At 41.7% G+C, this 15,888-nt stretch overlaps 1 protein-coding gene and 1 long non-coding RNA gene across 2 annotated transcripts in view; both read right to left on the bottom strand.

Annotated features, from left to right (window-relative positions):
* CD36 (CD36 molecule (CD36 blood group)) overlaps positions 1 to 14,598 on the bottom strand; it is a 58,396-nt gene extending 43,798 nt beyond the window's left edge. Inside the window, exon 1 of the mRNA XM_073551323.1 lies at positions 14,409 to 14,598. Within this exon, the coding sequence (XP_073407424.1) occupies positions 14,409 to 14,573 (165 nt within the window). The 5' untranslated portion in view covers positions 14,574 to 14,598. The remainder of the gene's footprint in view (positions 1 to 14,408) is intronic.
* On the bottom strand, positions 7,864 to 12,916 carry LOC141054133 (uncharacterized). Its single transcript, XR_012221364.1, has 3 exons — positions 8,230 to 12,916; positions 8,079 to 8,145; positions 7,864 to 7,998 (listed from the first exon to the last, which is right to left on the bottom strand). It is a non-coding gene; the product is annotated as an uncharacterized lncRNA (long non-coding RNA).
* Positions 14,599 to 15,888: the final 1,290 nt, after the last annotated feature.

Below are 15,888 nucleotides of genomic sequence, written 5' to 3' on the forward strand. Positions count from 1 at the left end.
TTTGTGCTTACTGTTCTTTGTTGTTATTAATATGATGGTTTCTATATTACAGCATTAGGAGACTGATCTAAAACAAGTTTTTACACCTACTCCTTGTTAGGCGTCGGATTTCTGCTTTTACACCACAGGGATCCAGACCCTCACATTCTGCAGTCTCCTGCTGTTTATCTACTGCAGAGGAGATTGCAGAGGAGATTGCCTTGCAGCAAATCTCTCCTGAGGCTAAGTCCTTCTGTCCTCCTACTGAGCATGCTCATGGGACGATCTCCATTGGAGATCGGGAGTCATGTGCTCAGGTCCCGCTCCAGATCTCATTGGTCCATCTCAGAGATCTGGAAGCTTGCGGAAGGTCCCGGCTGCTATAAAAGGCGCGCATGGCTGTTCCGCCATACGCTAGTATAGACTTACTTGCTGCTGTGTGTATGAGGACGGATGTATGATTCTGGTGAATGACTCATTACACTGGTCAACAGCATTTTTGGTGCCAAAGATATTTCATCGAATTTAGGGTATTTTTGGGGTGCTGATTCTGAATATGTCATCAGTTTTGCCAGATTGGCTCAAGTTTTTGAGATTTTTGGTATCTTATTTATAGCACTTGTTGGTAAATGCGACGCATCATCTCATTAATTTCTTTGGATTAGTACTTGAACTGAGCAGTTCTCAATATAGTTTTGTGTTAATTAGTGTTCTAAAAGTTTGTTCATAGCTTGATTTTTGCACTAACTTTATGTTGTTGTCTGTTTTCCAGTGAAAAGCATGAACTCATCAAGAAGAAGTTGTCTTAACGATCCAGACTCATTCTGTTACATTTGTGGTGAATACACACTGCCAAAACATAGAAGAAACATAACAGACTTCGTAAAAAAAGTGTATTTTGCCTATTTTGGGGTTATGCTTGGGGACCAAGACAAGTTTTGGGCACCACACATAGTGTGCAAAGCATGTATCGAATTATTACGAAAATGGAGCAAAGGACAAAGAAAAAGCTTCAAATTTGGTGTTCCAATGGTGTGGAGAGAGCCAAAAAATCATCATGATGACTGTTATTTATGGTAAACACAGGTACAGGCACATCTTCACAATGAGGGACAGGCCTTCTTGCAGATTCCATGTTACTCCCATTTTCGTTTCTTATGCTTATTGAATCCTTGCACTTGCACTGCACAGAAATAACAGTCATCATGATGATTTTTTGGCTCTCTCCACACCATTGGAACACCAAATTTGAAGCTTTTTCTTTGTCCTTTGCTCCATTTTCGTAATAATTCGATACATGCTTTGCACACTATGTGTGGTGCCCAAAACTTGTCTTGGTCCCCAAGCATAACCCCAAAATAGGCAAAATACACTTTTTTTACGAAGTCTGTTATGTTTCTTCTATGTTTTGGCAGTGTATATTCACCACAAATGTAACAGAATGAGTCTGGATCGTTAAGACAACTTCTTCATGATGAGTTCATGCTTTTCACTGGAAAACAGACAACAACATAAAGTTAGTGCAAAAATCAAGCTATGAACAAACTTTTAGAACACTAATTAACACAAAACTATATTGAGAACTGCTCAGTTCAAGTACTAATCCAAAGAAATTAATGAGATGATGCGTCGCATTTACCAACAAGTGCTATAAATAAGATACCAAAAATCTCAAAAACTTGAGCCAATCTGGCAAAACTGATGACATATTCAGAATCAGCACCCCAAAAATACCCCAAATTCATTAAAATATTTTGGACACCAGAAAAAAAATTTTTTTTCGTTGACCTGTGTTATTAAACCCCATCCCTCTAATATTACGTATGTGGTTAGGGACTGAGTTAGAATCAGCACCAGCGCTCCTCTGCTGCAACATCCATAGCTGCTAGCGTCTGACATTGCACTTGCGCCTTAGCCTTGTCGTTTAGCGGCAGTGTCCACGCCGTGCTGCAGTAGCAGCCCCTTTGCGTCCGCAGTTGTGACGCTCCGCACACGGTAGGTCTAGACGGACGTAGTACCGCCGTCTTGGGCTACTCCTGTGACCTGATACTGTGTGTGCGTTTTTACTGAGTACTGTGACCTCAATAGACTCAGTCTTTTGTGTTTGTACTTATTTAGCATCTGTTAAGGATGGCGGAACACGCTAAATAAAATTATAAATAAAGCGTGTTCGCCGCCCGGGGTCCACCATGCGGTAGGTGACAAAACTGCTGCTGAGAGAGGCAGAGCACTAAGGTGGTAAGTGCACAAGGTTGACTGCACCTAGTGCACAAGAGCAAGCTCTGTTGCACACACAGAGCTGCAAGCATAAACATATGTTGCAAAAACAGACTGTTTCACACACAGAGCTGCAAGCATGAACACAAATACAAACGCTGAGTCTGTTAGAACTTCACAGAAGCTCAGCAACACAGATGCGCTTTAAGGTCACAGGAGTCGCCAAGACTGACGGGACTGACTCCGTCTAGACCTACCGTTAGATGTCTGGTGCAGAGGCGTTGCAACCGCGAATGCACTCTGTGCTGCAACTGCAGTGCAGCAAATATAGAGCCGCTGGCAAGGCACTGCCAGAAATGCTGGCGCAATGCAGGGTGCTTTAGCTGCAGCAATGGATGAGGCTTGAGCGCGCTGGCGCTAGCGCTGCTACTGGCTGACCCAATCACTCACACATTCGTAATAACCAAGGAGGGGGGATATTTAATCAGTCACCAGTCCAAGCATCCAGCATCAAACATACAGCACCAAGTATGAGAATACTAGCGCATGGCAGAACAGCCATGCGCACTTTTTATAGCGTATGGGACCTCCCGGAAATCCCCAGAGCCCTGAGCAATGGGAGCTCATCCCATGAGCATGCTCAGAAGTAGGGACGAAGGACTTAGCCTCTGGAGACAAATGTGAGAATCTGGATTCCTGCATAGGCATTGTAGAAACCAGATTCCTAACATTACCCCCCTCCTAGGGCCCCCCTCCCTGAACCCTCCGACCCACCAGCCTGTGCCCGACAGTGGCACAGACCTCAGAATCGCCCAAAAGCGAGTCTGATGTCCCAGTAGGTGAAACTGAAAACCGGGACATACGGACGTTATCAGTGGAGGTCAGGTCGCCAGGTCTCAGGAGGGATACCTGGATGATAATGGGAGCGGAAGATTTAGGAGATCGCCACCGTATATCAATGGCCGTCGCCACACTCCGTTCGGGGAGACTGTCCCGAGCACATAATGTGCATGCCCGAATGAATTTTTTGATGTCCCGAGCTCTATGGGGCCACCAATATGCTCCGGCCAAGAGCTTTGAGACCTGCATGTAGCCTCGGTGGTGAGACGCATTGGACGTATGCGCCCAGGCGAGTACCTGAGCCCTAAGATGAGGAGGAACAAAGGTCTCGACAACCGGTTCGGACTCCGACCATTGCGGGGAGCTGGCTTCTGGAGAAACCGCACATACGTGGTGACAACAACAAACAGATTCCTGGTCTGAGTCCATATTAAGATCGATACGAGACACCTCCATGGGCTTAGGAGGTAGAACCTCTGGATCAAGTGGCTCCAGCGGTTCGAAGAATTTGGGAAGCGGAGTACCCTTCCGTTTTGAGTGAGCACGCTCCTAGCCGCGCTCCGAAAAACGGAGGTCATTACGCGAGGAGATGGAAATCAACTCTTCCAAGGTAGTAGGAATCTCTCTGGTAGAAAGAGCGTCTTTGACATGCTCCGCCAACCCTCTCCAAAAGACAGGGATAAGGGCCCTATCAGCCCAATCCAATTCGGATGCCAGTGTCCGAAAACGTTCGGCATACTGGCTCACCGAGAGGGATCCCTGAGAGAGTGCAAGTAGCTGCAGGGAGGTGTCATGCGTGACCCAGGGGCCGAGGAAAACCTGTTTGATGGCAGGTGCGCTGCGGTTCGTATATCGGGATCACCATGCTCCCATAATGGTGTAGCCCATTCTAGAGCCTTGCCCGACAGTATGGATATAATGAATGCTACCTTGGCCCGTTCCGTAGGGAATTGTGCAGCCAGCAGCTCCAGATGGATTGAGCACTGGCTGATAAAACCCCTACAGGAGGCGCCATCCCCGGAAAACTTATCGGGCAACGGGAAGCAGGTAACTGTCGGCGCAAGGGTGGACATGGACAAATGCGCTACTGCATCCGTTAATGCCTGTACGACAGCATCAGTAGCTTGTGCAGCTAAGAGACTTCACAAAGCGACCACCCGGTCGCCGAGCTGCTTAACGCATTGCAACAGTTGCTGCTGATCTGCCATCTCCAGCCAGACCCTGGCGCTAGTATTATGTCAAGGACGGCGGAACACGCGCATTGCAGGACGCTTTAGCTGCTGCAATGGATGAGGCTTGAGCGCGCTGGCGCTAGTGCTGCTACTGGCTGACCCAACCACTCACACATTCGTAATAACCAAGGAGGGGGATATTTGATGAGTCAGTCACCAGTCCAAGCATCCGTCATCAAACATACAGCAGCAAGTATGAGAATACTAGCGCATGGCGGAACGGCCATGCGCACTTTTTATAGCGTACGGGACCTGCCGTAAATCCCCAGAGCTCTGAGCATAACCAATGGAATCAGGAGCAGGACCTGAGCACCTGACTCCCGAACTCCAATGGGAGCTCATCCCATGAGCATGCTCAGAAGAAGGGACGAAGGACTTAGCCTCTGGAGACAAATGTGAGAATCTGGATTCCTGCATAGGCATTGTAGAAACCAGATTCCTAACAGCATCTCTGTGAATTAACTGAGATTGCTCTGCGCACCTGGGTGAAGTTTAATCCTGTGCGCATTTCCGCCATATTGCTCCTGCCACCATCTAGCAGCGGTTATATCACCTACTGCACGGTGGACCCCGAGCAGCGAATGCACTTTATTACTATTTTTATTTAGTGCGTTCCGACGTTCCTAACACTCCTAATCTTTTCCACATGTGCTCATCTTTTGCATAACAACATTTCACTAAAGTTTTTTTTAGAATTGTGACTTACAAGTTCATCCTCAGCAACTTAGCTTAGAGTAGCACTAACTTCACACCACATTTTTGTGGAAAAATTCCATTGCAGTTTCCTGATGCAGCTCCTTGAGCCAAATCCATAGGTGTATTCAAAAGGAAAATAAATATAAAAGAAATATACACTCTTCTCGTTCTTTCTACATTCATGTACCTGCAAACCAGACCTGGAAATCATCTGCAGTGACTTTGAAAGCTTAGGTAAGGAAGTGAAAGAACTGAGAGCGCAGGTGGTCTTCTCTTCCAACCTCCCAAGTGGATGGTCATGGAACAAAGAGGTGGAAAAAGATTCAGCAGGTGAACAACGGGCTACGTCGATGGTGCCGTCAGCAAGGATTTGGATTTCTGGATCATGGAGTGAATTACCTATATGATGGACTGCTTGCTAAAGATGAGGTGTACCTTATAAAGACTGGAAAACATGTATTTGGAAGTCACCTTGCTACACTCAGCAGGAGAGCTTTAAAGTAGAACTATGTGGGAAAGGAAGCAAAAGGCCAGAAAAAGTCATATACCTGACAAATACTATTGAGAACTCTTCTGTTAGAAGTGGAATGGAAGAACAAAAACAAAAAAATCTAAATAATAAAAATATTGGAGGAAGAGAAACCAATCACAAACTAAAATGTTTCTGTACAAATGCACAAAGCATGGGCAGCAAACAAGGAGAATTGGAAATACTAACACGAGAAGAAATATGATGTCATTGGAATCACTGAAACTTGGTGGGACGATACACATGATTGGAATACAAGGCTAGAAGGATACAACTTATTTGCAAGAAACAGACTTAACAGAAGCATACAGACTTAACAGAAACAGACTTAACAGAAGCATACAGTCAAGATCACATAAAGTCATTATTTCCCTCTACTCCTCTTTGGTCAGACCTCATCTGGAATATTGTGTCCAGTTTTGGTCACCATATTTTAAAAAAGACATCAACAAACTGGAGCAAGTTCAGAAAAGAGCAACCAGAATGGTGACCGGTCTGCAAACCCTGTCTTATGAGGAAAGGTTGCAGGATTTGGGATTGTTTAGTTTGCAAAAGAGAAGACTAAGAGGAGACTTAATAGCTGTCTACAAATATCTAAAGGGCTGTCACATTGTAGAAGGATCAACTTTATTCTCATTTGCACAAGGAAAGACTAGAAGCAATGGGATGAAACTGAATGGGAGGAGACACAGATTAGATATTAGAAAAAACTTTTTGACAGTTAGAGTGATCAATGAGTGGAACAAGCTGCCACGAGAAGTGGTGAGTTCTCCTTCAATGGAAGTCTTCAAACAGAGGCTGGACAGACATCTGACTGGGATGATTTAGCGAATCCTGCTTTGAGCAGGAGGTTGGACCAGATGGCCCAGGAGGTCCCTTCCAACTCTACGATTCTATGATTCTATGATAAACGAGGAGGAGGTGTTGCATTGTATGTTAGAAATGCGTATATCTGCACAGAGATTGAAGCTTCAGAGTTCGGGAGTTCTGTGGAAACTGTTTGGGTAAGAATACAAGGAGAGAACCATTGTAGGCATTTATTACAGGCCACCTGTACAAGTTGAAGCTATGGAAGAACTCTTTATGCATCAAATGGCCAAGTTCTCCAAAAAATATGACATAGCGGTAATGGGAGATTTCAACTATCCAGACATTTGGGAATCCTTATCCTATCTTGCTGACAACTTTATCTTCCAAAAGATAGGAGAGAAAATAAGGGGATCTGCTATCTTGGATCTAATCCTTATAAACAAGGAGGAAATGGTTGAGGCGGTAAGAGTGGCTGGGACCATAAGAGGTAGCGACCATGCTATTTTACAATTTTAGATAACTAGAGGAAGAAGACCTGTGAAGACTCAGACTTCAAAGTTAGATTTCAGAAAGGCAGATTTTAAGGGACTCAGAAATCAGAGGGATCCAATGGCTGGATATCCTTAAGGACAAAAATGTCCAGGAAGGATGGGAAATCTTGAAAAATGAGATTCTCAAAGCACAATCATTAACAAATCCAAAATGAGGGAAAAATACAAAGCATTTAAGGAAACCAGGATGGATGAACACAGAATTTAAACACATGCTAAAAAGGAAGAAAGAAATGATTATCAAATGGAAAGCGAGAGGCATATCTAAAGAAGAATATAATGCTATCTGCAGAACCTACAGGGCACGAACGAATCAGATTAGCTAAAGCTGACAATGAAGGCTTGCAAGAGATGTCAAAAGCAATAAAAATGAATTATGTTAAAAGTAGAAGAAAAGTCAAAGATGCTATATGATATTTACAGGATGAAAATGATGAAATGGTAAGAAAGGATGTTGAGAAGGCCGAACTTTTAAATTCCTCTTTTGTATCTGTTTTCTCTCAGAAAGGAAATGTAACATTGACTCATCTTCACTGTCCTAATAAAGGGATAGAAGAATCCAGGATATCTATAAACAGAAAGATAGTGAGGAAAAACTTAGCTAACATAAATTAATTCAAGTCTCCAGGTCCAGATGAATTACACCCCAGAGTACTGAAGGAGATAGCAAAGAAATTTTTGAACCCCTCTCCATAATCTTTGAAAATTCATGGAGAACAGGAGAAGTCCCAGAAGACTGGAGAAGAGCAAATGTTGCTCCTATCTTCAAAAAGGGGAAGAAGGTGGACCCAGGGAACTATAGGCCGGTGAGTCTGACTTTTATACCAGGAAAGATCTTTGAACAAATTATAAAACAACATGTATGTAAGTACCTAGATAAGAATGAAGTGATTAACCAGAGTCAGCATTGGTTTGTAACTAATAAGTCATAGCGAACCGCATATTTGTGTGATTCACCGCGCTATGCTGAGCAGATGTATACAAAAAAAAAAAAGGGGGGGAAGTAAATGCTTAACAGCAGTTATACGTACTTACTTAAAAATGAAGTTGATGTAGAATATTCTGTGTAAGTTGAGATGTCTACGTGGCAAGTAGTTTGCAGGTTATCTGTTGGTAGAGATCTCGTTTTTGATAGCTGCTGATGCTATTGGAACTATGATATATTAAGGTACCAATAAAACATACAAAAGGTCACACCACTCCTTGCATGTCCACCATACTCACAGGTTGTATCTTAACGTTTATATTCTCTTCGGGGTGTTCCCTTTATGGTGGATCAATTGATACAATACTAAATATGAAGAGAATTTCAATTACTAACAGTGACCACAACCTTGATATTCAGTCCCAGTTCCTGGGGTACATATGCACTTACTTGTGCTAGATTTGTTATGCTACCCAGGTGTAAATCCTGATTGACTCTCTATAATGGTCTTTGTTGGCTTTATTTAGAGCCGGTGCAGGGACGATATCCACTGTTGAAAAAAATGACAAAGTGCTGGGTAAGGAGGGATCCACTAAACCCACAAATAGTGCTAGCGTTCCAGTAGCCAGTTAGTCCTGGTAGGACTTCTATGCACTTACTTCTGGTAATTGCTCTGTCGCAGTCTGGCTGAGGCAGCAGCTGCTGATAGAGTGATAAGCGATGCAGTGTAAGGAGGGAACCACTAGACACCCTAATTATGCTAGCGTTCCAATAATCAGTTAGTCCTAATAGGACTTCTATGCACTTCTGGTGATTGCTCTGGCGCAATCTGGCTGAGGCAGCGGCTCTGGCTGAGGCAGCGGCTGCTGATGGAGCGATAAGCTATGCAGCGTGTAGTAGGGGAGCGGGTAGACGCCAGCACCTCGTGTACTCCGGCCGGAAGTATTAACGAGGACGCGGCGAGGGTGGGGGGCGGAGCTACTGTGACATCACAGGCAGGGAGGAGGACGGGTGCACGAGAGGCACAACCAACCAACGCATTTCGAGGGGGGCTTCCCTCTTCATCAGGGCTATGCTGAATGCCTGTCAGCCCCTGCAAACTACTTGCCACGTAGACATCTCAACTTACACAGAATATACTACATCAACTTCATTTTTAAGTAAGTACGTATAACTGCTGTTAAGTATTTACTTCCCCCCCTTTTTTTTTTTTGTATACATCTGCTCAGCATAGCGCGGTGAATCACACAAATATACGGTTCGCTCAGACTTTATAACAGGAGCCGATACAGTCCTGTCTCTTCACCAGCTGCATCTGAGTTTTTTGGATAGGTAGCGCCCGTGTTACTTTACCGTAACTAATAAGTCATGTCAGAGTAACTTATTTTCCTTCTATGACAGAATCACTGACTGGGTGGATCAGGGAAATGCTGTCGATATAGTATATCTTGACTTCAGCAAAACATTTGACAAAGTATGTCACACCATCCTTATTGAAAAAATGACTAAGTATGGAATGGACAAGGCAACCATTAGGTGGATTCATAACTGGCTTAGTGATTGGACCCAAAAAGTTGTTGTAAACAGCTGCACATCCAGTTGGAAGAATGTCTCAAGTGGGGTACCACAAGGTTCTGTCCTAGGCCCTGTATTGTTCAACATCTTTAGCAATGATTTAGATGAAGTAACTGAGGGTACACTGATTTCATTTGCTGATGACTCAAAGCTAGGAGGGATAACTAATACTAGAGAAGACAGAGTGGGGATTCAAAAAGATTTAAATAAACTGGAGGAGTGGGCAGCAACTAATAGAATGGTTTTTAACAAGGAAAAATGCAAAGTACTACATCTGGGTAATAAAAATGAAAAAAGCATATACAGAATGGGAGGAATAGGGCTAAGCAACAGCACATGTGAAAAAGACTTGGATATGCTAATAGATTATAAACTGAACATGAGTCAGCAGTGTGATGCAGCAGCAAAAAAGCAAATGCAATTATGGCATGTATTAACAGAAGCATACAGTCTAGTTCACGTGGAGTCATTATCCCCCTCTACTCCTCTTTGGTCAGACCTCATTTGGAATATTGTGTCCAGTTTTGGCCACCACATTTTAAAAAAAATCAACAAACTGGAGCAAGTTCAGAGAAGAGCAACCAGAATGGTGACTGGTCTGCAAACAATTAGAACATGTAGATGCAGCCGACAGCACACAGATTTCTCAGTAGGATGCATGCTCCAAAGTCCCAGGACCCAACAGGACCAACAGCCCAAGTATGAATATGAAAAAGGAACAGCATCCAATCCGGGTGAAGAAAAACTCCATAAATTCTTTATTCTGGCCATCAGTACAATGTTTCGACCATAGAGTGGTCTTTTTCACTGATGTGCTGATGGCAGAATAAAAAATTTTTGGAGTTTTTTTTCACCCGGATTGAATGCTGTTCCTTTTTCATATTCATACTTGGTCTGCAAACCATGTCCTATGATGAACGGTTACAGAATTTGGCAATGTTTAGCTTGCAAAAAAGAAGACTGAGAGGAGACTTACAGTAAGAGCTGTCTACAAATATCTCAAGGGCTGTCACTTTGTAGAAGGATCATCTTTATTCTCATTTGCACAAGGAAAGACTAGAAGCAATGGGATGAAAGTAAATGGGAGGAGACACAGATTAGATGTTAGAAAAAACTTTTTGACAGTTAGGGTGATAAATGAGTGGAACAGGCTGCCACTATTGGTGGCAAGTTCTCCTTCCATGGAAGACTTCAAACAGAGGCTGGAAAGATTATTATTATTAATATTTATTTATATAGCGCCATTGATTCCATGGTGCTGTATAAGAGAAAGGGTTACATACAAATTACAGATATCACTTACAGTAAACAAACTAATAATCACAGACTGATATAGAGGGGAGAGAGGTCCCTGCCCTTTCGGGCTTACATTCTACAGGATGGTGGGGAAGGAGATATAAGAAAGATATCTGTCTGGGATGATTTAGTGAATCCTGCATTGAGCAGGGGGTTGGACCAGATGACCCAGGAGGTCCCTTCCAACTCTACCATTCTATGATTCTATGTCTGGCTTTAGCTAAATAATAATTGTACAAAAAACTACAATGGCTTATGTCAGCAAAAAGCGTTAATTGTGAATTTTCATAAAACAGGGAAACTGTGGTTAAAACTCTGACACTGAAGTGGTGCCAGTCGGCATGTTTCTCGATAACAAAAGCACACCTGTGACAAAGTAAGGATTACTATGGATTCTGTACTGATTTACGAGAGGAATATATGCGTATATTAGGACAGTACACAACACATGAACATATCCTCAAAGCTGGTGACTTTTGAAAGTTCTCAGCAACAACATGAAAACGTACAGAAACAAAATATATATTTCAGATGAACTAAGCATGCTACCTGTACCTGTTATGTTAGAAAATATAAAAAAAAAATCAAGACTGACTTTGATTTCCAGGAGAAGCACCACCATTTTCCAAGAATAGTGTTTGGTATCATAGCACATCCACATTCAGGTTGAGCAACAATACAAGTCATTAACCATTGGAAAAAACTGGCACTTTTTCTAGGGAAAAGACTTGTTGTATTAATTCTGAAACTAAATTCACATGAGCATGTAAAAAAAATTGTCACAATTTCATAGAGAAATAATTAATCATGTTTTATCCGTGTTGTCATTCGTATGCCATCCATATGTCTGCTTTAAACATCTGTATTGTTATCCATATGGCTTTAGTTTTTATACACCAGGTAATAAATTTTACAAGACCAAATACAATCTTCTGTTATAACAATTGGATGAAATTCTGATGATCCACATGGGATTCAATTTTATTTACGCGTTCATAGACTTGAATAGGCGAATCTCATCCGAAATACAGAAGAGCGTAGTATATGCTGCAGTTGTATCAACGGACATTTGGTCCGTCTATGAAAACCATCATTTGAGCAGACTAATTGGATAACATTGGTCAGTGTGGTGTCAGTGCAAGGTGAATTTTTTTCTCGGACAGCATTAGGACAGTTGTGTGCATGTAGTCAAATAGATACAATTTAAATAAAACAAAGGAAGACTGCAGTCCATTAGAATGCGAATAATGTACCAGCAAAGCAAATATAGGGGTAATAAAGCAATAGTTAAGCAAATCTGTAAGACAGAAGGCTAATACCACAATGATAAATCAGTAATAAAGCTCAGTTAATCATGTAATGGGATTTCCTGCTGCAATATCCCAGTAAAATATCAGGCATGATGTCAGCTACCTGATAAAATGCAGTCAGGCCGGGGTCACACTGGCGAGGAATACGGACGAATGAGAGGCGTTAAAAGCACGCATTACACACGGACAAATGATTCTCTATGGGGCAGCTCCCAACAGTCGTATAATTCTTTCCCGTATTCTACGGTCCGTGCCAATCGCAGCATGCTGCGATTGTCAGTGTACTACGGCCATAGTACGCCAATGCAAGTCTATGGGTGCGCAAAAAATACGGATTACACACGGACCAGATGTGTGACTTGCGAGAAATACGCACCAGGTGTCTTTTAGAAAAGCCGGCAATTCAGTGCGCGATACAGTAAACTCACACTGACAGGTTTTATAACACAAACGAAAGAATAGATATAGACATATAGAATACATACATATATATATATAAATCCAACAATGTAGACCAGCTCACTCCTGTGAACCACCTGGAACAAAAACATAGAACAATAGTATTAACCAGCATTATATAGTGCAAATATATCAATAGTGCATAATGATATCCAGGCGGTTATTAAAGCCCTGTGGCATGTGAGTCCCCAGCACTATTGATATATTTGCACTATATAATGCTGGTTAATACTATTGTTCTATGTTTTTGTACCACTCAAATTTTATGGTCAGGTTATTGGATATTCCGATTGTATTTTTCTCCAACATGTTGAATCCTTTCTTTATAATCTTCATGCATGTTGTATACTGATCAATATGTGGATAGTTTATATGTTTGATCTGCTTTTTTAGCTCATGTTTTTAAGTCTCTCACATATGTTTATAATTACCCTGATGGGAGTGGGATGTATATAAGGTTCCATGTTTGGAAAGCAGATTAGATTCTGGACCGTGAAAAAGGCGGGTTCTACCGCTGAAATGCGTAGTCCTATCTGCACGACTTTCCTGCGTTATTGCTGTTTTGAACTGCTTGGACCATTGCATTTTAATGGATTTATGAATAAAAAGAAAGAAAAATTTTTTAACAGCATCCTGGATTGCTCACGTTATTGCTGGACCTTGCTTTGCCGTTGTTCATATATATATATATATATATATATATATATATATATGTATTTTATGTGTCTATATCTATTCTTTCTTTTGTGTTATAAAACCTGTCATAGGGCTCCATTATATGTCCGTTTTGCAAGCCGGCGAGAAAATCTCAACATACGGATGGCATACGGATTACATACGGATGCTTACATGCGCAAAATATGCTACCACACCTTGCTTATGGATGACATATGGAGCACTATTTAGGGGTCATTCATCCGTATTACGCCTGTAAACTACGGACCGTATTTTGCATCGGTTAGTGTGACCCCGGCCCCAGGCTGTGTTCACACACAGCGTTTTTTTAGCGGTATTTTTAGCGGTTTTGCCTATAAAACTGCTAAAAATAAGCTTCCCATTAATTTCTATGCATTTTGCACTTTTTGTGCATATTGATGCGTTTTTTACCGCGAAAAAAACGCATCGCGGTAAAAAACGCAGCATGCTCATTAATTTCACGGATTTTTCCACGTTTCTGGCTAGTTCTATGCTTTTTGAAAACGCACGGGAAAAAAACGCATCGAAACCGCACAAAAACCACGTAAAAAACGCGCAGTCAAAAAAGGTGCTGTTTCTGGGACGGGAGTCCGGTTTTTGAGCAGAAATTTTCTGCTACGTGTGCTCTTAGCCTTATAGTCAGTTGTGTCCATGAGGGTCTGTCTGTGTTTGTCATGTAATGGATCAGTCCCTTGCATGAATTTTGTTTTTCTGCTTCTTTAATAGAATAGAAAAATGGTATTGATAATGCAGAGGTGCACGTAGCCTAACCATGATAGAAGTCCACTGATCGGTTCTGTTTGAAAAACAAAAATCAGACTACTGTGTGAAAAGGATTGGGAAATGCTATGTGAACAGACCCCAACTTCCCCCTTTGTACATAGCCTTTTTTCCTAATCACTACTGGCTTTAAACTATAAAAAAAATCTCAAAAAAATGAATGAATACAACCAAAAATTTAAATTCTATAAAGGAGACAATCTGAAAAAGCACAGACAAGAAATTACATGGATACTACACCAACAGCTATCAGCTTGGAAAATCAATGGCAAATATATTTACTTCTCTACAGAAAACTGTTCTATGTAATAAATTGTACAATTGTCAGGATTGGGTTAGCGGGACTTGCAATAAATGTCCTAATATAATGGCTTTTATTATTATTATTATTTTATATAATGCATGCTATTTAATTTCAGCTCCCACAAAATAAAAAATCAGGATTTAATAGAAATAGTATTGATATTAAGGAAAAGGATCACAGATTCATTACGCCAGATGGAGATAATGTACCTTGTCTATTTCTCCTTTAATAATTATATCTCCAACAGGGAACAGGATCCCTCCAAGAATAGCCAGCAGTCCCCCGATCACAGATCCCGCTATTAGCCAGCATTTTGCGTTGCAGCACATTGTGTTTTGTTGTAGGGGAGAATCCAGACAATGCTGTGGGATCATTTTAAAGCCATCGGTTCCTTATATAGTGTTTCATTGCACTTTGACTAATAATTATAGAATTACCATTAACTTTCGCGATAACAGAAAATCCTATCCAGCGTTAGCGTTCAAAGTTCAAGAAACTGCAAGTTTAAGATTAGATAATACCCCTGCATTACATATTAAAGGAGCAGGGTGCAGATAGAGGACTGAATGAAAAAAAAAGTGGCGTTGTCCATAAGAACCACTCACATTTTAGCTTTCATTTTCTACACTGGAGTAAGGACAGGATATCATAGAATGTTTAGCATCAAAAGACATTTTCCCATGGAGTTGTCATTGGCTTTTAACTGGTGCAATATTGACAGTAACATACACTATTTGGACACCTACACAATATACCTACAGGAGAATTTATGACATCTCATTCTTTATTCAAGGGCATTAAAATGGAGATGCCACCACTTCCCCAACACCACTCTGCATCTATTACAGCTTCCACTCTTCTCCGAAAATTTTCTGCAAAATTTTGATGTTTGTTGGAATTTTTGACTGTTCATCCAAAAGAGCATTTGTGAGATGTGACATTGATGTTGAACAAGAGGGTCTGGCTCACAATCTCTGATGGCATTGGTGTCAAGTCTCTGTGTAGGCCAGTCAAGTTTCTCCACACCAAACTTGCCCGACCATGCTTTTATAGACCATGCACTGGGACACCATCATGAAACAGAGAAAGTCTTTGCTCAAACTGTTCCTTCAAAGTTTTTGGCATTCAATTGTTTATAATATGCTGGCATGTTTAAAACGAACCTGTCAGGTCCCCCAACCCCCCAGAACCACCCGCAGTTGTGTCTACATATGTAAATTCCCTGCGTAACAGTCCCTTTATTACATTACACACATATACAGATCTTTAGAAAAAGTATTTCTAAAGTCTGTCTATGATATGTAAAGGAAGCTTTTGACTAGTTGATGGGGAATGAGTTTCCCCCAGACTAGTCAGCCCACTTCGCATGTTATCACGCCCCTGTGTTATCGCTAGCGTTATACTTACCTTGCACAGGCACACTGCACTGCATTGATCCTCAGAAGCTGGTTGTATGGGTTTCAGCTTCAGAGACGCACAGTGCACATGATAGGATGAGCAGAAGACTCCCAATCATGCACAGTGCACCTCTCTGATACCAGCACGTGTACACCATATTCAAGGTATGTATAATGCTAGCGATGACTCCGGCACAGGGTGTGATAACATACTAAGTGGGTCGACTAGTCTGGGGGACACTAGCGCCTCATTTACATATCATAAATATGTTTTCTAAAGATCTGTTTATGT

This window comes from Dendrobates tinctorius, unplaced genomic scaffold, assembly GCF_039654945.1.
Source record: "Dendrobates tinctorius isolate UK_male_01 unplaced genomic scaffold, ASM3965494v1 ptg000174l, whole genome shotgun sequence".
Taxonomy (NCBI): domain Eukaryota; kingdom Metazoa; phylum Chordata; class Amphibia; order Anura; family Dendrobatidae; genus Dendrobates; species Dendrobates tinctorius.